Source organism: Panthera tigris, chromosome E1 (assembly GCF_018350195.1).
Source record: "Panthera tigris isolate Pti1 chromosome E1, P.tigris_Pti1_mat1.1, whole genome shotgun sequence".
In the NCBI taxonomy this organism is placed as follows: domain Eukaryota; kingdom Metazoa; phylum Chordata; class Mammalia; order Carnivora; family Felidae; genus Panthera; species Panthera tigris.
In genome coordinates this window covers 38,850,730-38,875,270 of record NC_056673.1, presented here as the reverse complement: position 1 = coordinate 38,875,270, position 24,541 = coordinate 38,850,730, and the positions used below count along the sequence as shown (strand labels likewise).

General features: G+C 42.2%; 2 protein-coding genes across 13 annotated transcripts in view; both read right to left on the bottom strand.

Annotated features, from left to right (window-relative positions):
* Positions 1–94: 94 nt before the first annotated feature.
* CDC6 (cell division cycle 6) lies at positions 95–18,486 on the bottom strand. Of its 5 annotated transcripts, XM_042966341.1 has the most exons (13): positions 18,406–18,455; positions 13,398–13,554; positions 9,714–9,901; positions 8,358–8,639; positions 8,035–8,234; positions 7,608–7,783; positions 7,096–7,202; positions 6,507–6,646; positions 5,512–5,612; positions 4,299–4,363; positions 1,896–2,098; positions 1,346–1,486; positions 95–803 (listed from the first exon to the last, which is right to left on the bottom strand). In XM_042966341.1, exons 3-13 carry the CDS (start codon positions 9,886–9,888, stop codon positions 714–716), a joined length of 1,680 nt encoding a protein of 559 aa, XP_042822275.1. In that variant the 5' UTR covers positions 9,889–9,901; positions 13,398–13,554; positions 18,406–18,455; the 3' UTR covers positions 95–713. The 5 variants fall into 5 exon arrangements, with proteins under 5 accessions (XP_042822275.1, XP_042822276.1, XP_042822274.1 ...); XM_042966342.1 differs by lacking the exon at positions 13,398–13,554 and having other exon boundaries at positions 18,406–18,486; XM_042966340.1 differs by lacking the exons at positions 13,398–13,554; positions 18,406–18,455 and adding an exon at positions 10,090–13,147.
* Positions 13,784–24,541, bottom strand: part of WIPF2 (WAS/WASL interacting protein family member 2) — a 49,978-nt gene continuing 39,220 nt past the window's right edge. For all 8 annotated transcript variants that reach the window (XM_042966356.1, XM_007085806.3, XM_007085805.3 and 5 more), the window contains 3 exons: positions 20,347–20,556; positions 18,873–18,974; positions 13,784–18,626 (listed from right to left, as the gene is read on the bottom strand). In XM_042966356.1, the coding sequence (XP_042822290.1) occupies positions 18,586–18,626; positions 18,873–18,974; positions 20,347–20,556 (353 nt within the window). In that variant the 3' untranslated portion in view covers positions 13,784–18,585. The remainder of the gene's footprint in view (positions 18,627–18,872; positions 18,975–20,346; positions 20,557–24,541) is intronic.

The following is a 24,541-nucleotide window of genomic DNA, read 5'->3' as shown; positions in this document are numbered from 1 at the left end:
TAAGACTGTGGGACAGTTTGGGGAGAAATTTTCACATGGTTTTCTGAAAGTCTGAGCTCTCTTGAAATGTGCATGCTTAAAAAGACAAAGGATGCAACTTGAAAATAAATATATTCACAATCCGTACAGTTACTGTCCCTTTACCACCCCCACAGCCTTGGGAGTGCCCAAGAAGCTCAATGAGTCTTTAAAATGTCACAGTGTGGAAGCACTTGCAACACAAACACAATATCCTCCAAAAAGAAAGAAATTCTTTGATCAAATCTCCAGATCTCCACGTGGACTTGCTTATTTTCCTGCAACATCCTTTTTCTCTCTTCTTACTCTAGCCCCAAGGTTCTTTAAAATATGCCAATGTCTGAAGAAACTAAGAGGTAAATACAAGCACATTCCACAACATAAATCTTGTGTACTGCAATACAAGCATATTGGTTAGAGATACACAAGAGGTGGAGGTAGTGAATATAATTAAAAAAGGTCTACTTGGTAATTTTTAATGCATAAAATAAGACCCCAAATTATTATTCTGCACTAATATTCATGAATCCATAGATTAAAATTTATCAGTTTCATGTTAAAAAAAGGTCATATTGTTTTCACAAATTACCATTGAATGCCACTGAATGGATAAAGTACTAAAATGAAGACTCCATAGATCTCTAAATGCCAGCTGGATACTTTCAGGTAGCGTCATTAGTATAAAAGAAAAGAATTTAAGGCAATCCAGTAGCTAAGATATTTCCGATTAAAGCTTTGTCTTTTAGAGCATGCTCTACTTCCTTCTCTTCAATCTTCAAAGATACCTGGAAAGAAGAGAAAAGGACTTTTCATGGTGGAGAACTCACAAAAGTCAAGTTTTTATTACACACATTTCTACCATGTTGAACTTCTGTCACAAGAGGCAAGAAGTCAATGGCCCGCAGAGAATGCTTCATTCATACCATTGTCCTATCCTCACAGATCTTTTTTTTTTTTTTTTAATTTTTAAAAATGTTTATTTATTTTTGAGAAACAGAGTGCAAGCAGGGGAGGGGCAGAGAGGGAGTGACAGATCCAAAGCAGGCTCCAGGCTGTGAGCTGTCAGTACAGCTCAGACAAGGAGCTTGAAATCACGAACCACCAGATCGTGACCTGAGCTGAAGTGGGATCATGACCTGAGCTGAAGTCAGATGCTTAACCGACTGAGCCACTAGGTGCCCCCCATCCTCACAGATCTTAAACTCTACTTAACAAAAAAAATTGTTTACCTAACTGTGGTCATATTTAAATCTTTACTTTAGCAAAAGATAATCTCTCCAAAACATGACAATTAAAAGCATTATCACAAAGAAGCAGTTAGTTGTACCTTTGTGAAGCGGGTTTCCTTGTTTTTCTTTAATCCTAAAATGCCCCTGGCCTCCAAGAGCCCTGAAAGTGACAAACACTCTGACTGGTCCACAGCTGCCACCTGCTGTTTGCGACAGACGTTACTATAGGCTTCATGTAACTGGGAGGAATAAGGAAGAACAAAAGTTGTTTAAAAGTTCTATCTTTTGTAACTTTATAATCTTTTTTTTTTTTTTTAATTGTGAGTTTGCATTTGTAGGTTATCTGAATACCCTAATTTTCCCTCTTTTCAATCAAATCCTCGAAGAGGCACACTGTAGACATTGCCAACAGACTGTACTGTAATGCAGGAGAGGAGCTCTATATATTTCTTAGGGAGAGGAAGAAATGGAGAGGAGGAAATTAATGGGAAATTCTCAACCACAACCCAAGGGAAATAAAGCCAGTTGCCTTTTATATGGTACCAATATTTATTCTTATTGTTAAAAATCCATTTTTAATTCATATCAGCTGGAGCATAATAGGCCTTTTGGACAATATCTGCTCTGCAAAGCAGATTCTCAACTCACCTTCCCCAGAGTGACCTCTTTGATTTTCAGCTGCCTGGTCAAGAGCAGCAAAGAGCAGACCAATATCTTCTGCTGAAGGGGGAAGGAATCTTGTGCCCCTTCTTGGCTCAAAGTCATTCTGTTACCATCAACTTCTGAGATGACTTGGGATATGTGAATAAGACCAACCCTCCTGGGAACCAGTGACTCAGAGGGCGATTTACCTAAAAAGTAAATAAATCAAGCTTAATTAAAATTTTAAAATATCGTGTGCATTCAGACAGATAATACTAAGTTTTAGCTGAAAGAAATTCAAGTGCAGTCATGTGGTGGCAAAAGCGGAGGTTCCAACTCTGTGACTAGAAGCCAAAGGATGAGAGACAATGCTATCCTTAAAAACATGATGACTTGGAAAATTGGGTTTTCCTCTTTCTGGGTAGAACGGCAAGCTATTTTGTCCTGTGGAATGCAATTTAATGTCAGGGAGACAAAATCCACCTCAGGAAAGAAGGACTAGACAGAAAACTACTGTATTCTGCCTTGGAAGTTCTTAGTACCTTGAAGATGAAAAAGAACAGAACCTTAAGGCAAGGATGATTGTGCATGGTAATTAAGAAAGGAAAAAGAAATTGTAAGAATTACCTAATATCTTGAATCAAATGAGTGGCTAAATGTGGACAGTAAAGGGAATCCTACATAATTCTTCTAGATAGCCTCCCCAAATGACCTTTGAGGTTTGGTTCACTTGCCTAAGCTGATCTACAATAGAGCAACACTTGAGAAAATGTCATTGGATATCTTAGCAGATAGCACCATCTCGGAGGCGGGAGGTTGGGGAACTGCCAACAAGATGCCTAGGACTGTGGCCTCATTGTTTGGACAGAGGAAGGATTTGCTCTGTAACAACCTTTGCCTAAGTTACTTCCTCAGACCACGTGCAGTCACCCCGAAGCAATTTGCTTCTATTTTGTTACCACAAATGGGATGCTGCTGTGAACTAGCGGTAGTAGAGAAACTGGAGATCACTGATCAAGTAGCTGAATCTTAAAGTTGAAAGGAATTTAGAGGTCTCTTCTTGCTTCCTACCCCAAACAATCCCAACCAGTGATCATCTATCCAGCTTTTGTTTGAATATCTTCAAAGCTAGGGAACCCACATATGTGTCAAAGAAGCCCAGTTACTGCTATTTACTAGAAAGTGCCTTCTTACATTTAGTTGAAATCAGCCTCCGTATAGCTTTCTGGAGCCATTAAAAGCTAATCACACATACCAGAGGTCAAAAGACAGGAATGTAGTTAGTCTGATAATTTATGCCAGAAGCTTACAACCTCCTTTAGCTATGTGTGTGCCAGTGGTGCTCACAGGGGCACTGACAAGCCTAAATGTTATTGCTTGAGGAAAAGGAATAATCTGAAAAGTTAAAGAGAAACCAATAACCTAATCTATGCATTGGTATATATTACCTACCATTAATTAGCATACGCTCTGAATTTGGCTACTTCTGAAATATTTTTATTGATTTCCTTTCAACAAATTGATGAAAAGGAAGGGAGGAAGGGAGAGAAGGGGAGAGGGGAGGAGAAAAGAAAAGAAAAGAAAAGAAAAGAAAAGAAAAGAAAAGAAAAGAAAAGAAAAGAAAAAAGAAAAAAGAAAGGAAAGGAAAAGAAAAGAAAAGAAAAAGGAAAAGAAGAGAGAAAAGAAAAGAGGGAAGGGAGGGGAGGGAAGGGAAGGGAAGAAAAGAAAGTGAGTTTTCTATGGAACTATAGTGCTAGAAACAATTTTGATAACTCTCAACCACTGCAGGAGTGAAAGAAGAAACAATCAAATCAGACTGTCTTGTTTCTAAAGATTAACACTGGATATTAAAATACTGACAAGATACGTAGTTCAGGGCCATTTTACATCCGCCATGACTAAGAGAACAAAGCTAACGGAAAGGAAAATTAATTTTGTCATTTTTCTAACAGCCCACTGTAGCAATATCATGTTTGTATCTTCACCCTCCTACACATGTGTAAAGGCTTGAGATATCCCAAGTTGAACAAGATTCTCTCACTGTCTGACTCTTATTTACTGGGCTTCCTTTTCACCTATATCAAGACCTAAAGTGCACTCAACACAAGAACCCAGAGAGAAGCTGGGCAAGCCTTATTGTCTACAATTTTCATTTCTAGAGTTTAGAAAGAAAACTTACTATGACCCAGCCATTTCTATAACACCCTGGGGAGCTCATTTCCAGCAATGCATGGACTACAGTACTGACAGGCCAGACTCAAGTAAAGTAGATGAAATTGACCAAAAACAGAGAATACAGAACAGGATAAGTGTGGATTTAACTGTGTTCATTTCATCTTTCTACCCCTTTCCTCAGAAAAGTTAAGCTTCCAATTATAAAGGAAGACGGGAAGGAGATAAACTACTTACATTCAGACAGCGGTTTGAGGATAGTCTGGCTTTTGACATCCGACTCTACAATTTCAATAGCTCTCCTATAAAAAAATATTTCTAAAATTAATTTAGGCTGAGCCAAACCAAACACCACACCAAACCACCAAGCTCAAAAACAGACACGTGTTTTATAATTTCAAAGCCCCTAAATGAAGCTGGGTTATGTCTCAGCTAAAGGGGACTTAATTGCCTTGAAATAATTTCATGGACCAGGGAATCTGAGAAACTTCAACACTATATGGTTTCCTCTTATAGATGCCAAGTAGGTCATCATACATGTGGCCAATAATAACATTCTGAACAAGGAAAAAATGTCATGGATAGGAGAGAGGATATGTGGGTGGGTGACCGACTACAAAGAGCCAGTACCACCCATACGCACTGGAGCTAAAAGGGGAGTCCTTGGCTACATATACATATGATACATGTAGGCTAAACCACACCAGCCTACATGACAATTGCTCATAGTTGCAGTCTTTACCCAACTAGTTTGCTGACTAGGGGAAACTTTCAAATCCAGGATCATGCCATCTAGCAATAGGCAGAGCTTACTCTCCCACTGCTGTCTCCAAAGTACTTTGCCCACAGGAAGCCATAAGCCAGGCCTGGATCTTTTGCATGGCAGTAGGGGGAGGTTGGACCAGCGGGCCAACACAGCAAGTATCATTTTAATGGACCCAGTGTCCCTACTGGGAAGGAAGAAATTTCATCAGTCAGCACAGAGGCTTTCCCCAGCAGGAGGGGCAGAGGATGGGAAGGGAGAGAGAGGTCTAGAGTACAACTGTGGGGGACCACCAACAGGAGGAAGGGGTGCTCACAAAAGGAAAGGAAGGAAAAAAAAGTCTAAAGGCAAAGATGGTTCAGGTCCATAAATAAACCTGCTTGAGACCAGCTAATGGAAAAGTAAACTGGAGTCTTTTTTAATACAAATGTAATTAACCAATCTATAATCACCACAGGGAGTGCCAGCAACATCTCATTTGTTTCTCCCTCTGTAGGTAATGGACTGATAATGTTTCAGACATTAACACGGTGGAAATGCAGAGCTCCCCACTGAGAAACAAGTCCTCCTTTCTGAGTGTAAAAAGTGGCAGAATGCAGCCTCTTAAGCTACATTCACTTGAGTTACATGAGACAATTAACATCATTTCTTTTTTTAATAAAAGTAGCCGACAGTGCCATAACTCACCTGCAAACATCTAGTGCTTTTCGAACATCTCCTGAAACAGCAGAGACTTTTCGGGCACAGAATTGAATTGCAGCATTGTCCAGAACCTGATCTCTAGATACCTTTGGACAAGACATAGGGGATGACAACATGAAGTATAATATTCCCCCTCTCTGTAATTTAGGTCCCTGATATACATATTTTCATGTTAAGTCTAAACTTGACTGGCCACCCTTTAGGATCTAAGAGATGCCTTTTTTGCTCATAAAGTAAATGGAAATTTCACACATTTAAGCATTCTGTAAGCATGTACTTGAGGTTCATGAATGGGGAAAAAAGGCAATCAGAAATTAGCAAAACTAAACTAAAATAAAATCTATTTGGTCATTTTCAAGAGAAAGTTTTTTTCATAGGCCCTATTTTTAAAGGCCATTTAAAAAGGATTGAGGGGCAGGGCGCCTGGGTGGCTCAGCTGGTTGAGCATCCGACTTCTGCTCAGGTCATATCTCGAGGTTTGTGTGAGTTCGAGTCCCACAACAGACTCTGTGCTGGCAGCTCAGAGCCTGGAGCCTGCTTCAGAGTCTGTGTCTCCTCCTCTCTCTGCCCCACCCATGCTCATGCTCTGTCTCTCAATAATAAATAAACATTAAAAAAATTTCTTTTAAAGGATTAAGGGCACTTGGCTGGCTCACTCAGAAGAGCATGCAGCTCTTGATCTTAGGGTCATGAGTCTGAGCTCCACATTGGGTGTAGAGATTACTACAAATACATAAACTTGAAAAAAAAGAGGAAAAAACAGTATTGAGTGATTCTTCTCTTATTTTTATTCCAACACTGAGGCACCCAATAAATGGAGCCTTGGGTGGAAATTCATATAAAAATGTTCTCACTATGGCCCACAAGAACTCCCTGCTAAGGAAAGCAATCTAAGCAAAAATATTTTAGAATGACTGTTAGGCTTCCCCTCCAGAGCTGATCCAAGAGATACATAATGTGGTACAGTAGGTGGGACTTACCAGATCAAGCCGATCCTGCAAGATAGCAGCTATCTGATTTTTGGTATAAGGTGGGAAGTTCAACAGCTGTGGCTTACATTTTTCTCTAGCTTGAAGCCTCGGCAGAATTCTGTCCGTGAGATCTAGGGTATTAGCAATACCTGAGGAGGAGATAAATACTACCAATCATCAAGGTCAAATCACCTATAAGGAAAACTAAACCCTTTGAAAGCTGAACAAAATTTCTAGTTATAATCCAGCATTCTAACTGTTGCTTCTCACTTGCCACCCACCTTCCACCCATACTTATTAGGTAAGATGTACACAGTCACCTTAGAATGCTCTGTTCAAGTTAGGTTTAGAATTGTTCACTAATAAATAGGACCAGATAGTCCAAAAATCAACGGTCTCTGAAATGAAGTATTATAGCATTTCTATTCAGACTTCACAAAACTGATTTTAGGTTAAAACTACTATTATTTTGTAGTAACTTTCATTTTGATAAGAAAGCAGAAAGCTGGCTTAACATAAAATAGGTGATAGATAAGATGAAGCAATTAAAAAAGAATTCTTTAGAACCATCCTGTAACATTAGCAACTGAACACTAACCAATCAGCACCAATCGAGAATTGCTTAACCATGGCCATTCGAACAGCGTGTACAACACATCCTGCCCTTTGCTGTCCAGCTGATCCACCTCGTCCAACACCAACACACTACATATAAAGAGAAGTGATTAGTATCCATGTTCACCTTAACTCTCCAATCTGTGAGATCTGGGCTGACTCAAGTCACATTCCTACAGCTGACACCAGTTTGGAGGTCATAAGCTGTCCTCTCTCCAGTCACTGTTACAATGATAACCCCCCACCATCACATAAAAGTAACATACAGGTTTTTCAAGCAATTAGTTTAAAAACATTTTTTCCAATTTAAAATTAGAACGTGTATTTTTCCTCTCTTCTTTCCCTTTAAGCATATGTAACTACCTCTTGTACAGCAAATATAGGAAATGTTCTTTTTTTATACAAACTGATAAATTCAAGAGACTAGAATATGAGTTTGTGGGCAACAGACCTTGCAGATTTTTATAGAACAACATGCAGCAGAGCAATACTTACATGATGGGGCCCTTCTCTGCAGTCATATGGTTTTCCAGTTTCTTCATCATGTCCTTCCCAGCTGGCCTGCATACTTCTTCCTGACAAATCTCCTGAGCAATAGCTGGGAATACAGCCTGGGCAGTCCTCAAGGACATGCAATTCAGCATGATAGTTTTAAAGCCTTTCAGTTCCTTCTAGAAAAATGCAAACATGAGAGATATTTTGCCCTCAGATAAAGGTTTGATGGGACCTAAAGCGTCTTTGAGGAGTTAAATGCATGTAAGAGAATAAGTTCTACTTTCATTTAGAAAGATTTAGACAATGAAACTAAAAACATCTTATTTGAGGGAAGATTTCAATCTCCTAAGCATGTCTACTTTTTCTTAACCCTTAATAACCAAGTGTCATTTTAGCAAGAGCTTCATATTTCAGACTTTCAGTGTACCTTGAGGTCTTGCAGAATTCGGCTTAAGCAGGCAGTTTTTCCAGTTCCAGGAGGACCAGAAAGATAAAGACTTCCAGCTTTTTTCCCACAGATGTGCTCCCTCAGGAAATTCCTGATGACATTCATCTCCTTTTCCCTGGCAGGCAGCCGATCTGGGACAGCTGTATTCAGGACCAGCTTTGCTTGCTGGTAGCAAGTGCCTGTGTCAAACGTGAAAGGACAATTAGATACAACAGAGGAGACTAAGAAGATCCACCAGGTTTCATCTGGAGTCACCAGCTTGTTTATGAGGCTGTACTAACAGCTGACATGTGAGAACGAACCTTCTTGCTTGAACAGTCTCATACATGCAGATTCTTTCTCCAGTGGACATCTCTGCTCAGAATTTGTTGTAATCTCTTGACCTTTTCGAACTGAGGAATGTATTTTGTTTTGGTGAACTCTGGCTTGTTCTCTTTTGCTAGGAGACTTAATTGTCAGCTGATTGTCAAACACCAATCTGCGCCCCTTAGGTGTATGGAAGCGAGGGGGGCCATTCTCTTTCTTGCCTTGTTTTGGTGGAGAACAGGGTGGCAAATGGGGAGTGTTGCACAGATTATCATCACCTGAAATATATTAAAATCAAAATACGGTCATTCATAGTAGTGGATAGTAAAAGGACTTGGAACATCTCTGCTTTTCTCAGCAAGAGTCAAATTTCCATAATCAAAACCACCAAAATAAAATGCCTCTTATCTAGAAGCAAATACTGGCCACCAGATGGCACCACTGAATCTTACTACTATTTGGCAGAAAGCAAACGGGTTTAGTGGGATGAAATTTTTAACATTGCTCTAAAACAAGGTTTGTCAGTCTTGGCACCATTGAGATCTTGGACCGAATAATTCTTGTAGGGAGCTATCCTGTGCATTGTAGAATGTTCAGCAGCATCCCTGGCCTTTATCCACTATGCCACTCCCTCAATTGTGACAACCAAAAAATGTCTTTAGATACTGCCACATCACCCTTCATTTAAAAACAAAAAAACAAAAAAAGATCTAAAACAAGACAGGATTGCCAACTACTGTTCTAAAACAATCTTCTATTATTTTGTTTCTATTAATTTCACCATTAATGAGGTGAAAGCTTCAAAATACTATATAAATAACTGCAAGGTCATTTAAAACACTGACGACTAAGTTCAAAATTAAGGAACTGAATACCAGAACTGTTAAGCAGTTCAGAAAGTGACCTCAACACGGAGCTTAACTCTGAAGTTCAGTAAATGAATTTAGCAACTATTTTGAAAATAACCAAAGTGAACAGAGTGGTCTTTTTTTTTTAACTAGTTTAAGAACACAGTGGTCTTAAATGAACTTAGGAAGCTGCTTCAAAGGACTAGGCATCTTATTATTGAAGAAAGAGAGGTCAAGAGCTACCAGTCACAGGGTGCCTGGGTGGCTCCATCAGTTGAACACCCGACTCTTGATTTGGGCTCAGGTCATTATCCCAGGGTGGTGGGAATCAAACCCCGAGTGGGGCTCTGTGCTGAGCGTGGAGCCTGCTTAAGATTCTCTCTCTCCCTCTGCCCCTTCCCCCCACTCATGCTTTCTCTCTCTCTCTCTCTCTCTCTCTCTCTCAAACTAAACAAACAAAGAGCTACCAGGCAAAAAGTTGTTCTGCTATAATGGATAGCTTACCAAGACGTTTTCTGGGGCTGAGAGGCAGAATTTTTACACAAGAACGGCGTGAGGCCTGGACATTGGTCAGTTCTAGTTTGGTGTCACCAGAAGTTTTAGCTTTGTCCAATGTTCGAGACAGCTTCTTTTTTGGAAAACTGATTGTAGCCTGTGACTGGGATCGGGTTTGAGGCATGATGGCAACACGGCTGGGTACAAAAAAAGGGAACAGGGCAATCTGTCAATATGTAAAAAATGAAGGAAAAGTAGCTAACATGGAATTTATAACGATGAGCAACATTTCATAAGTAAATTATGTGATAACAATATTTTAGCATTCAGTTCTACTTCACATCCAAATCTGAGCAATAATAACAAACACTTGCTGTCTACCTACTGTGTGTAAGACGCTGTTATAAGCATTTTATTTTCACTTTAAAGAATCTCTACACCCAGCGTGGAGCTCCGACTCATGACCCCTGAGAGCACAAGTCGCATGCTCTATGGACAGAGCCAGCTCGGGGCCCCTTAGGCACTGACTCATTTAAGTTTTACACACTAGAGGTCGGCACTCTTACTATTCTTATTTTACAGAGGAGAAAACTCAGAGGAACAAAAGCCCAAAGTCATAGCAGGCCAGGCATTCTGGTTCCAGAGCCCAAATTCTTAAGCACTTGAGTGATGCAATAAAAAGTTTATCTTAACTGACTTCTACAGGACTTCTAATTCCCTCACTCCGGGCACGGGGTGTGTCTTTATCACCAGGTTGGCCCAGTACCCTGACATATATACGGTCTTCCCTCCACCCTGCACTCAGTCCTCACGCCACACCTTCTCAACCCCACTCCGAAACATCTCCCTCCTTCGACATTCAGCCTCTTTATTCCACGCACGACTGCCAGGCTACTCCCTTCTCTTACTCCGACCCCAGACCTCTGACGATCTGAGCTCTTCTCCCCTCACTTCACCTCGAGCCTCAGGGGGAAGCAGCGGCCCTCGCCGTAGCCGCTCTCCCAACTCCGCTGCCTCCTGGGCCTTAGGCCTCCCCGAGCAATCCTCTCCTCTCCACCTTACAAGGCTGAGTACCTCAGTGCTGGCTCTTTCTCACGTCTCTCGCACACGGCTTCTGGGATTCTTCAGGGCAAGTTCCGGAATAAACTACACACCAGCTGCAGTAAAGCCCAGCCGCACTCGCGCCAAATCTGCAAAGCCGCAGCTTTACCGCCTCCCGCCAAAGCCCGACCAGGCTTCTGATTGGCTGTCGCTAGACCGCCGCGCGCCTTGGCCCACGCCCCCTCCTTCACTTCCAATCCAGTCGGTAGGACCACAACCAATAAGAGAGCCCCAGGTCTCAGAGCCACTGCCAGGCCACGCCCATCGAGCAGAGAGGGATTCTACATCCGGGGCCTCCGCGGGAAGACGCAAGGTTGCGGAGGGAGCGATTCTGGGTAAGGCAAATCGAGCCGGCCGCAAAGGGCAGCGGGAAGTGTAGTCTTAGCTTCAACGCGACTCTGTTTCCATGCTCATTTTTCCGTGGGAGGTGTAGAGATGTGGTTGCCCCTTCTCACTGGCGCGCGTACCCATTTTCATTATCCTAATGGTATGCATTTTCAGAGACCTACTACCTGTCATGACAGGGGAAGGGGGGGCAGTTCTGTGTGCCAGGCGTGATACTAGGCGCTTTACTTACCTAATGTTCAACCTGCAAGTCACAAAGCGAATGTGCAGAGGGTTAGAGGTCACAGCATCTTGGTGGCGATGAAGAGCTTAGGACCCAGATTTCCTGACACCCAAACCGAGGTCTTTTTTGTAAAGCTCTACACATACATAAATAAATACAATACACTTCAATCGCAGTATCTCCTTGATTTGTGTTTCAAAGATAAGAAATAGGGCCAGGCCTTTGCTTTTGTTAAAAATAACATCCTGTGCACCTTCTTATCAATTCCATTAATCCACACCTTGTGGGGAGCTGAGAGAATTATGGACCCTTAATTTTAAAACCTTATTTTATGGCTAAACACTGGGGTTTCAGGGCCAGAGAAGACCCCTATAGAAGAAGAGGCAAGCTGAGCTTTTAATGAAAAATATAAATTAAAGGAGTAATTTACAGGCCGGCTTCCAAAGCTAATAACCTCAGGTTCCCTTGAAGGCCAAAACCCAATTCTAGGTGATGGCAGGCATTTATCTTTCATTCTTTAGTTTCAAATGAAATAGAGCAATGAAGCTGAGAAATAGGAACCAATGGTATTACAATCATCAGTTAATTATAATTAGTTCATACAGGAGATAAAGCACAAATACTGAGTGTTTAAGTGTATGCCAGGCACTGAGCTCAAGTATTTTACCTATTATCACCTTACTCTCACAAACATCGCATAAAATTGGTGTTATTTTCATTTTGCAAATGAGGAAACTGAAATAGAGGGCTTGAGTAAATTTGCCCAAAGTCACACAACCAGTAAGTGGAAAAACTGGCATTTGAATTCAGGAAGTCTGACAGATCAAATTCTTGACCACTTAAATACAGGGGGAGGTATCAGATGCAGGTCCTAAGTAAGAAACCTTCTGTGTACTTCTAAATAGGAAGGGATGGGGGTGCCTAGTTGGCTCAGTCAGAAGAGCTTATGACTCCATCTCTGGCCGTGAGTTCAAGCCCCACGTGGGGTGTAGAGATCACTTAAATAAAACTTCAAAAGTAAATAAATAGGAAGAGATGGTGAAGGAGCACATTTTGGGAAGGCTCTCTAGGAGCTGGAAACCCTAAGTGAAGAGACTGACGTGAATGGAAAAAGTGTTACCGTAGAATGGAGGCTTTTTGACTTGATGGTATTTCTGATCTCTTAATAGAGCGATAGAACCCAGGAAGCAACATTTACTGTTCATGTATTTTGATAACCTGGCCACCTAAGAACTGTCCTTAATAACCTGAAATGGAAACATGTGTCCAGCCAGCTTTAAGGGGTAGTGGCAAACAACCTCCCTCAGTTACAGTGGGCTAGAGGGAGCCCAGGAAGCAATGAGGACTTAATGTATACATCTTGCAGGCTATGAAAACACTCACCAAGAAGAAAAACAATGGTCCAAAATAAGCCTACAAGATTAAATGACCACCGTGGAAGCAGGCAGAGAATCACAGAATGTCTGGATTGAAAGGTCCCTAAAAGGTTACCTACATGAAGCTCTCCCTTTCCGATACTACAGGAACATGCTGCACATGCCACCAGTTTCTTGCTTCTGTGCCTCTGTCCTTGCTGTTTCCTCTGTGTGGAATGACACACACCATCCTCCCTCCCTGGCTGTCATAAAACCTTTTAATAAGCTACATAGGTTTCTCCTGGCAGCTGTCCTGAAGTGTCCTCCTAGACTCTGAGCTCCCTGGAGGCAAAGACCATATCCTATTCATCTTCATATTGTAGGTCCCTGGTAGAGTAAAGTATACAATACGGGCCTGCTGAAAGAACGGAAAGGACATTCCTGCCAACTGGATATCCACCTTTTTCATGAACACTTTTTGTGGCTGGATAGCATAGAGTCCTTTAAATTTCACACCCCATAACCTAGGAGTGGAAAATTAATTCAATTATGTGTAAAAATGATCCAGACTGGGCTCCAGTGCTGTCATGATGTCAGACGTGAAGCATTTCCCTGTAGTTCTCCTCTGGGGTGGTTAGGGTCTTGAGGTTGACATTTTCCTTCTCTTACCTCTGTCTGCAGAGCAACAGAAGTCAGAGGCAGGCAGCATCCTTGCAGCTGTGGCTGGGCGGGGCCAGGAAATACTTAAACAGGCACATTCACAGTAAGCAGCTGTGTCTTAGTAATAATGACAGTTGACACACTGGAGTCCTTATCACCTGCTTAACTGATAACACAGTAGCATGAGGGAAGGAATCAAATCACACTGGAAGGACCCATCCAGTGCACAACATCCTTGTGTGTGCACCCATGCACGCGCGCACGCACGCACACACACACAGACTAGCAATACCATCTCAACAGGACAGAGAAAACCTTACAGGGTTAGGAAGTGAAGCTGAGGGTCATTCACACAAAATCTATTTGAGGGCTATTTAAAGTCACAGGAGGAACAATTAAATCAATAAATAGGTAGTTTATTAATCATATTAATAACAATGATGGGTCAAATAATCAGGGATTCAGCCAATCTGTTAAGTATGGATGAAAATGAAAGGAGGCCTTTCCCCCCTCCCTCTCACATGTTTTCATATCTAAAATTATGTGAAAGTGATTCATACACACACCCATAATGAATCAGTATGGGAAATAATTTCAAGACCTTTCCTAGTGATGAAAAGTGCAAGGTAAGCTCATTAAGTCTTGGTGGTGATTATGTCAGCTGACCACAGTAAGCAGAGAATGTCTGGTTCAGTTTTTACACCCCAAGTCAAAGTTCAAGAAAGCCAGCTAAGATTTCAATGCAAAAAGCAGGAAAGGGGAAAAAAATAAAATAATAAAATAAAAATAGACACGCACAGTATGTCTGCTCTGCCCCCACCTTTTCTTCCATACCTCAGTCTGAGACTGCCATGCAACACAGGTAGAAAGAAGCTTAAGAGATAGAAGGAGAGGACAAGGCCAGAGCATCTCCTGGGTCCCCTGAAATCAGGTAGGTGGCAAACACTGATGACCAAATCTATCAGAATCACCCAGGTGAGCATGGCCAATGAACTGTGGTATTCAAAACAGCAAGAGGGAAGGAGGGAAAACCCCTCCAGCTACCAGATGCTTCCGCCCAAGTCAGTGCATCTCCCTTCTCAGAGGTCCTAGTCAAACCACTACACTCACTGAAGGCAACAGATTTTCTCCCCTCTCTATGCCACCACTTGAGGCGGCGTTCCAGACAAGAGTACACAGTTTTCAGGTTTTTGTTTTTAAGCAAGGTTTAATTAAACTGCACGGCATCCAGAAGAAAGAAATGTACCAAAGAATCCAACCTGAGACCAGACTATACATTGTGGGGAGGGAGGGGGCAAAATCACTGCTAATTGGGTGAGGGAGCACTGTAATTGGAGTAGAACTCCAAAATAAGTCATACAATAAATTATTTTTTAAAAAGAAAATAAACTGACCCACACGCAAAGATGGACAGACACACACACTCACGCACGCCACACATGTCACTCTAGTCTTTTATTCAGTGTTGACTATGACTTTCACACTGGTCCCCGTGGGAAAGGACAAAGGTTAGACATGAGAAAAGAAGGCTTGGCCCCTCTGCCACCAGTGGAATGAGATTTAAGACAATTAGAGGAAACCCACTAAGCTGTTAGAAACAAGAGTAGAAAGAAGGAAACAGCAGTTATCAAGGAAGATTTTAATTGCTTCAAAGGGAGAGAGGAAGAAAGCAGAGAACTCTAACACAAGTAAAGGCACAATGACCGTGGAGTTGAATGGAACCAAATCCTTCCTTCAGTTAAAGTTATCCTTCTTTTTGTATGTATCTTGAAGGTGGCTGTAATTTTGTTACATTTTGCTTTTAAGAGATGAGTCTTGAAGGCAGACTTGTAATGCCTTCCATTCCCTAAATCAGGGTGTCTTACAGAAAGCCACCTTGACCACATGGCCAGGGACTGAGATTCAGTAGGGAAAGAAAGGCTACAACTGGAATGTGAAGAATTGGATTTGCAGTTGATCGTAGGTTGGGTTTCCAGAAGGACAGACAGCTCAGTGTAGTGCCATCAAAGGGCCTCAGATGCCCTGTACTCCACCCCCAGAGCTTTGCGGAAGGGAAGGACCCTGGAGTCACATTTCTCCCCCACTCCCATAAGCACTCAGCCTACAGATTATTTCAAGTGATCAGGAGAATTAAAACACACCCCAACCCTGAGTTGCTCTGTAGCAAGTCTATTTACAATTTTTTCTCACCTCTCCCTGGAGGTAAATCTGGGCTTCAAGTTGGGAAGCTGTCGGGGGAGGGAATGCCCCCAGTGCAATGGCCAGCGGCTAGTCTCCTTGCGTTTGCCAGTTAGGAGTGCTGGGATGCATTTCTGGAGACAGCAGCCTCACATCCATCAGGTGGGGTAGCCCTAAACCCACACTCTGGGAGCCCACACTGTGAGGATGATAGGGTTCTGCAGCTGGAGGAAATCCCCACAACAGAAAAAAACCATACCTGGAATATCAAAGTGATTCGATCCAGGTCTGGTGACCAAAAAAGAGGGAAGAGGGGCATCTAGCTCATTTAAAAACCTGGAAGCCACTGCTCTGCTTCCCAGAAAGGGTGGAAAGAAACAATTAAGTTTTTCCCACTAGAGAAAAACATCATAAAACCAAACCCGCACAAGGGCTTTTAACACAGATTCCTGATGCTTAGTTAGGCAATGTCTCTTCCTTCTGGGAGGGAATAAGGGGGTTAATGGGACTGGGCAATAGTCTCAACATGAGACCACCCAATCTTCCACTGAAGAGACAAAATTCCCACAAGCAGATAAAAAGAGCAGTTTAAAAGGTGAGAAGTTTTAGTGCTCTTGCAGCCAGCCCACCTTAAATCTATTTTACAAGCTTTTTACAACATATAAAATAGATCAATAACTATGAGGATCACATTCCCATTCTTCAATAGTAAATATACATGACAATAAATCTGTTATTAACAGAGGGACCAAATAACGTATAAGGCAAAAGACATTTAAATAGGTACTGTGCCATCAACATGCTCTCAAGAAGAAAATCCCTCTGATTAGATCTAGGCCCAGGCCTTTTTTCATGAGGCCAAGAAAATGAGAATACAATCAATACCCATGTGACACAGCCCAAATGCTGGGGAATATGAGGGACAGCAGGTCACAGAGGAGGATTATCAGCCCCAATGAAAAGCTGGGGTTTGGCTTTTACTTGTGATACTCATTTTGATGCTCTATGTTTGAGTAAAGGAGGAAAAAAAAAAGATATACTTTGATAACATTGTACAAAAGGCATCAACTCCCATTTCAAAAACAAATGGGAAGACTTCACAGTCCAAGTTCAGTAACTGGTCAGCATCTCCCTGGAACTCTGCTGCAGAATTAACTCTTGTAACTCTTTTTCCCTCCACTAGTTCCCTGTCTCAGCTATCCTGGCTTCAGGATGCTAGGGATATACTGCTGGGAGGTAACTACTAACAGATTTGAAAATAAAAACAATAAAGAGAATGATTAGAAAAGTTTGGTGACAGACCTCACCATGGTTTGTCCCAAGGCCCAATGTAGTCCAGGGGATGGCAGAGGATAGCAGACCCCATACAAATAACCCAAGTTGAGAGCTCTCCCATCTAGCACTGGGAAGACTTGGGTTTCACTGGGCACCAGGCACAGATCCTTAGTCTGTGATCTAACAGATTAGAGAGGTCCCTAAGGCAGTTTAAGCCTGTTGATGTACCTGGTGATAATTGTTAATTGACTCTCCCCATCCATTTCAAGGAATAGCCCTGGCTCTCCTGCTCTAACTCCAAGCTTTGAGCAGTCTCTGCACTTGGCAAGAGCTGTAGCAAACCAAACCAACCCATGTGTAGAACCCAGGGAGCCCCATCCTGCTGCTGGAGAATGGTGAAGTCCCTGTCGCACCATCCAAGCTCAGTTCCTACCTAGATTGGGACCCATTTCCTCTGTGCCCTTTAACCAGGACTGGAAGACAAAGAAACATATTGCTGACTGCCAAGGAAGATCAACTGGACTGAAGCACACCTCACCAAAGTCTTTGTGCTTCTTGGCACAGAGGAATCTTTGACTATCCCCATAAGCTTCCTCACCCTTCTCTATTTGGTTGTATAACCCCTTCAGTCTTGGGAAGGCAAGAGTGGTGGAGAAAGGAACAGAAAGAACATACTCAGCCAGATGGGCTGTGAACTTTGGAATAAGTAGGCCTTAAAGTCCTTCGAAGTCCACAGAGCTGATCCCTTCCATGAGGTGCTTCACCCTTCCCTTGTCATCCTGGAGCACCCATGAGGGGCTGAAGTTTCTGAGCAGGACTAAAAGGGCCAGGTGTCAAGGCCAAGGCCTTATCTTCCCATCTCCCATTGCAGGTTTTTGGAGTATGTGAATCTGTAATGAACGAAAAAATGGGACTTTTCTCTTGAGGGAGTGGGCAGTGCAGAGAGGAAAAACATCCCTCAGCCTCAGCACCCTGAGGAAATGGGCAAATGGGCAGGGATTCCCAGAGGATGCAAATGGCTCCTGGTCCCTTTGCTGCACAGAAACTGACTAGCTCTAAAAGGATCCCCAGTTTATTTCACCCTCTCTTCTTATTAGATGTTTAGTTCAACTGATTAGTATTTAGTATTTGTAATATCCAACTTCTCCCTGGGGTGGTGGCATGGGGTGGGGTGAAAACAAAACCAAAATACCCCTAAAAAGAAAGCAGAACCGTTTCTTTGCCCTTTTTTCAAACATGACCTTTAAAACAGATCACTTCTCTGCAAATTCCTTTCCTGTTTCACTAAAAATGCCCACCCCCCAGAAGTCCTGGTCATGCCAGCCTCCTGAATGATGAAATAGAATATACTCGCCAAGCTTCCCCCACTGTGGGTAGGAGAAGGTAGGAGTACCATTCTCCACCCTGCCCCAACAATGAGTTCATTCATCACAACAAGGCACCTTTCCCCAAAAGGAAAGCAGGAGACATGGAAGCTTTTTCCTCATCTGGCTAGCAGGGCTTGCAAGAGGAGGGATGGATGCAGGGTTTGAGACCCTCCTGTCAATATAAAGAGTCCAATCACCAAGTCTAGAGACGAGATGCATAGATGGAGGTGAGTGGGGAGGACGCTTGGTGTCTAGAGGTGGGTTGCACTGGAGAAACACGTCAGGAGCTCTCATGCAGGTTTCAGGGGAATGGAAGGGACCATCTGAGCACAGGAGAGGGTCCATCCTTATCCTGAGGAACAGGACCAAGCCAGGCTTCACCTGAGAATGGGTGGCAGAGGTGGGGCTCCACGGGCAGCTGAAAAATATAAAAATGAAAACCACATACAGAAGGTCAACCACCAGACCCTGAATAACCCAAACATTCCTGAAATAAGAGACAGGCTCTTTAAGCTAACCTTTAAAATTTAGGGATTGGTTTTGTTGTTATCTTTGTTTTCTTAAGAAAACACTGGTGAGGAGAAGCAAATTTTAACCTAAGAAAAACACACCAATTCTACATTCAATGGAATTATGGAAAAACTTTCATGGCTGCTCTTCTCACCTCGGTTTGTTTTGCTGGGATATATTCTTTGAAAGTGTTTATATTCTTCTGGAGCAGGAAAGTCTTCTACTGGATGGAAAGAATACTTTGACTCAAAATCATCTGGGAAAAGAACAAAAAATTAATTCCTATCACTCTTTCATGTGCTCCCACATACTCCGTACCACTTCTGACCCTCCCCTTGCTAATTTCCCGTGCATTCTGATGGACGATGAGGGGCCCGCCTGGCCCACTAAACCAAGGTTCTGGAGGCCAGCAAGAGCATCTTTCTAGGCACCTCATATGCTGAGGCTGTGCTTAAAGGCTCTTTTCTAATGAAAAGAATCTTTCTAATGAAAGGCTCTTTCTAATGAAAAGGAATCAATCTTTGAATTGGTTCTTCAAATCTTTCCACCAAAAACCACACACTTAACATGAAAGGAGCCCAGCTGTTTGCATGGGAAGAGAAAGAAATACAGTTCTGTTTCAGTCATCTTAGAGACTGTCACCATGGGAAACCAACTGAACTGAATCTACAGATTGGTAGACATTAACCTAAAACGGGAATTTTTGTCATGAGCTAGTGAGAGATCTGACCAGATAATTCCCCTCTGGTCCAAATTACCCTCATTTAAATTCTACGACACAGTTGGGAGAGCCCTCTCATGGCCCCCACTCCCACTTTCCATGGCCCTTCTACAAAGCGGCTCAAATTTTCTATGGGCGTGACTCACTCACATTCCAAAAACCCTGGTCCACCTATTAGGAACAGACTAGAGCAGGAGTGGGTAAGAGTTAACCATTAAAGAATGTAGAGTGTTAGGGTTGAATGGGGCTGTATAGATCTTTCCAGGGGTTCTCAACAGAGGGTCTGAGAAAACCCTATGGACAACCTTTGCTTGGGGCTCCATTCTAAACCTAATGAATTAGAACCTCTTAGGTGGGGCCTAAGACTCATTTATAACCTTGAAAAGTTAAATATGATACACTCCTGATCTCAACCCCCTCATTTCATAGATGAGGGAAGCGGGGCCCAGAGAAATGAAATGGCTTCCTCAAAGTAACACAGCTAGGCAGTGGCTTTGTATTATTAGATTAATGTGGTGTACAGTGGTGTGTTTTGTTTGTTTTCTAAAGGTCCAGAAAGGCCCTCTCCTTCCTAGGAAGATACATAATTCCTGCCTGAATAATCCTGAAGAGGATAAAGTCTCTGACCTAAAAGTTAATCACAAATGATCCTTAGGGAGCAAGAGAGTGGCTTTGGAGTTATTAACACAACACCTACTGATTTTACTTCAATCTCTTCCAAAGCAATCATGCCTAGAATTTGCAAAAGGAAAGGCATGTCAATTTGCAAAGGCCCAGAAGTCCGAGAGGAAGTTAGGAGAAGAACTGTCAACAAAGGGTACCCAGTGACCATTCCCATTGTAGAGTGGCCACTGGAATTAGTGAAGTCACCACAGGAACTGTGAGACTAAAACAGCTTGCTACTCACCCAAGAAAGATCGGACAGTGGTAATAGAATCTCTGTGGCCATTCCTCAGGGGTGGTGGAGGAGGAGGGGGTGGTCCAGCTGGCGTCCTTGAGGGAGGAGGTGGGGGCTTTCCTCGGCTCAGGGGTTCTGACCCATGCATTCGGTATGGTGGTGGGGGAGGGGGAGCATCCCTGGCACCATTTCGGATCATGGGTGGTGGGGGTAGAGGAGCTGCAATGAAAATCCAAAGCAGTTAGACTGCGATGCAGAGATGGTGAGGAGTGGGGGGCGGGTTAAGAGACACACACGAAATGTCTTGGTGCCTTCCCAAAGAGCCAGGCTCTGTGAGCACCCGGGCACCATGTCAAGTATCATACTCACCCTCCTGTCACCCCTATTTAACAGCAGCAACATTCTATCAGATCCCAAAGTTCAGAATGAATGTGTGACCTTTTTCATTTCCTGTGACGAGTCAGCCAAGAACTCTGCCTATTCGTGTTCTTTTCCCTGCCTTTCCACGCCTTCCTCCACATTTCTAATTCAAAGATTTCTCGTATTTAGCCTGTTTTATTGCAAAAAGTTTCCCAAATGTCCTCCTTGCTTCTCATCTCTTATCATGCCAATCCATTCTGCATACCAACTCACTAATGTCCCCAAATACTTGCTCAAACTTTTCCAAGGACTTTGCATTTCCTATATCATGAAGTTTCAAATTCTTAGCTTCAACCCCAGCAGAGTCTCATCCCATCATCTTCCTTTCTTACACAGTAACTTACCACAGCAGTCAGCCTGATCTCACCATCTCCTCTTCCTTGCTTGATTCCTAAGGCTGGGTTGGGTGCCCCTCTTCCACACTCACACTGTTGCCTCTGTACCTCTCTGCTACACTACTATATTGTATTATAGTTGTTCATTTTATGTGCCTCTTCCCCAGGACACTAAGTCAGAGCAGTTGTCCATTCATCTGAGTTCCCAAGCTCAGCCAAATGTACAGCACACAGTTAGGTAGGCAATCAACATTTGCTGACTAAACCAAACTACATACGCTTTGCTCTTGTGACTGGCCCAAAAGACTCGGAAACACCATCCCTCCTCCCTTACTGCCAAACCCTACCTCTCCTTTAAGGTTCAACTCAAGTCCTATCTTCTACAGGCTTTCCCAAAGCAATGCACTCTATTCTAACCCCCTCTTCTTTGTTCTCCCACAGCATTTATAGACTCTGTCATTTATTCTAACACTTAGTAGTACATACTAAAATGAGTGATTCTCAAAATATGTTTAGTATGTTCATCTGCAGAAGTTACATATCTCTAATGATAATCTAATTGCTCAAAAAATTGGGAATGCCTCTTTGGGAATTGCCTCCAAACCCAGTTTCTAATCAGACACATCCATAAATATTATATGATGTTCATATCTCATTTCTGAGGTCATACCACCACCAACAAAAATATTCGTACTTACGTCTTTTCAAAAATCAAATTCACTCTTAAAAGGCAAAAATGTGCCACTAAGTAGAACATAAAAAACACGTCTGAAGACATGTCAATATCACTGGAATAGGTTCTAAGGTGTTTATGTTATATTATTCTATTCTTTTCATTAACTAGCAAAAATAGTAGCTACCATTTACTTCATTTCCATTATATTCCAGGCACTGTCCTGAGCACTTTATATGCATTAAATCTTTAAAAACTCTTCAGTCTCTCCTGCAAATTATGTGGTATTATCCCCATTTCACAAATGAGGAAACTGGGACTCAGCCTGTTTGTCTGAGGCCATAGATCTAACAGACTCAGCACACATCTGCTCTTTCCACTGTGCCCACTCTGCTTTTCATAACTACCACCAAGTACTATGTATTTTATCTCCCCCCAAAATTTGTAACCCACTGAGATGGAAGTGTGTCTTTTGGCCCCAATGCCATATCCAATAAATAGCTGTTACCTAAATAATACATGGAGAGACAACTCAGCTTAACACTAGTTTAGTGAGAAAGAGTGTTGTGGTTTTTTTTTTTGTTTTTTTTTTTTTTAAGGAAACTCTATGCCCAATGTGGGGCTTGAACTCATGACCCTTGGAGTCACATGCTCTACTGAGTGAGCCAGCTAGGTACCCCAAGAGTGTATCTTCAATTTATTCCTTCTAAATTACTGTCAGAATTTCTGTAGAGTGACCACAGCTAAGCATAAAACAGTAATGGGATGATGTATGTAGACAAAGGGTCCAGCACTGTAGGCCCAGTAAATGTTGGTTTGCAATTCTCCTAAAATACACTCTGAATGTCTCCCTCTTTTCAAGGTTTAAGTATGACAGGGGCTATTAGAGGCAATAATAAAAGAGAAATCTCCTTAATAGCACCTAGCAGCAGATCTCTGAACCTTATTTGCATTTCAAATCTGCCCAAACCAAAGCCCTTTCAGGTCACCCTCAAAATATTTCTCTAAAACCCAGATTTCTCAGGGCCCTAAGAGTCTGTTTCTACTCTAGGGCAGTGCCAGGAAGTGTAAGACAGGCAGCATTAGCCAGGCTCAAAAGGACACCAGCTAGACACTGGGCAGGTGGCAGTGATTATAGCCAACCCAGACTGGCCAAATAGAGCAGGACCAAGAGCAGCCTGCTTGCTCCTCTGGCACCCTCCCTGAGGGACCAGGCATCCCAACCAGGTTCTGCCATCTCCAATAAGTTTCTGGGCTCTTTGTCACACCCAATTTTAAGACTGTTTCAAGTGACAGAGCTGGGACCCAAGGACCCTAAGAAAGAAGTAGTTTGTAAAAGAAACCCTGCGGTGGGAGATCACCCTTTTGTAGACCAAGATAAACCTAATTTTGAGGGAAGGGTAGTATTGATTCTTAAAAGAAAAAAAAATCCCTTAAAAATAGTGTTTTACTCTGCAAAGAAAAAATTCAGAAACTATGGACCAACACGTGGCAATTTTTGATCCTTGAGCACTCTGGGAAGACAAAAGGCTCCATGCTTTTTTAAATGTAAATAATTCATATAGAAACAAAACTACATTATAATACTGTCATAATATGATTGAGTAACAGAGATATATCCATGAACTACCTGGAAATCCTTGCGGAAAACCACTAACAGTTATCGGCATACTATTGTTTACAAAGCACTTTCATACATACTTTTATTTACAACCACCTCTGAAGGTACTGTGAACACAAGAGGAAACAAACCCAGAGAATCAGAGCGATCTGCCCAATGTCACACAACAAAGAGAGCCAATACTGACATGATCTCTGATTAAGATACCTCAATTTTTTCTCAGTATTATCACTCTAAGAACTGTTGCTCTGGTTACTGACATGCAGAAGAATGAAACTGGACCACTTTCTTTCACCACACACAAAAATAAATTCAAAATGGATGAAAGACCTAAATGTGAGACAGGAAACCATCAAAATCCTAGAGAAGAACATAGGCAGCAACCTCTTTGACCTTGGCTGGAGCAACTTTTTCCTAGACAAGTTGCCGGAGGCAAGGTAAACAAAAGCAAAAATGAACTACTGGGACCTCTTCAAGATAAAAAGCTTCTGCAGAGAGAAGGAACAATAAACAAAACTAAAAGGCAGCCTATGGAATGGGAGAAGATATTTACAAATGACATATCTGATAAAGGGTTACTATCCAAAATAGTGTTGAAAAATAAACTATCCAAAATAAGTGTTGAACTTAAACTCAACACGCAAAAAACAATCCAGTTAAGATACAGGCAGAAGACATGAATACACATTTTTCCAAAGAAGACATTCAGATGGCTAACAGTCACATGAAAAGATAGTCAACATCACTCATCATCAGGGAAATACAAATCAAAAACACAATGATACTACCTCACACCTGTCAGAATGGCTAAAATTAACACCAAAGGAAACAACATATGTTGGCGAGGATGCAGAGACAGGGGAACCCTCTTACACTGTTGGTGGCAGTGCAAACTGGTGCAGCCACTCTGAAAAAAAGTGTGGAGTTTCCCAAAAAGTTAAAAATTGAATTACCCTATAAAAATCACACTACTAGGTATTTACCCAAGGAATACAAATTCAAAGAGGGATACATGCACCCAATGTTTACAGCAGCATTATTCACAATAGCCAAGATATGGAAGCAGCCCAAGTGTCTATCAACTGATGAATGGAGAAGATGTGTGTACACACACACACACAGACGCGCACATGCACACAGGAATATTACTCAGCC

Bases quoted from the DNA above. Each gene is read 5' to 3' on its own strand.
- CDC6 (XM_042966340.1), bottom strand. From the start codon at position 10,115: ATGCTTATAACAGCGTCTTACACACA. The intron at 7,203-7,607 runs GTAAGTATTGCT...CTTTATATGTAG, and splicing joins GCAGAGAAGGGCCCCATCAT to TGTGTTGGTGTTGGACGAGG. The intron at 6,647-7,095 runs GTTAGTGTTCAG...TCTCCTCCTCAG, and splicing joins TTCTCGATTGGTGCTGATTG to GTATTGCTAATACCCTAGAT.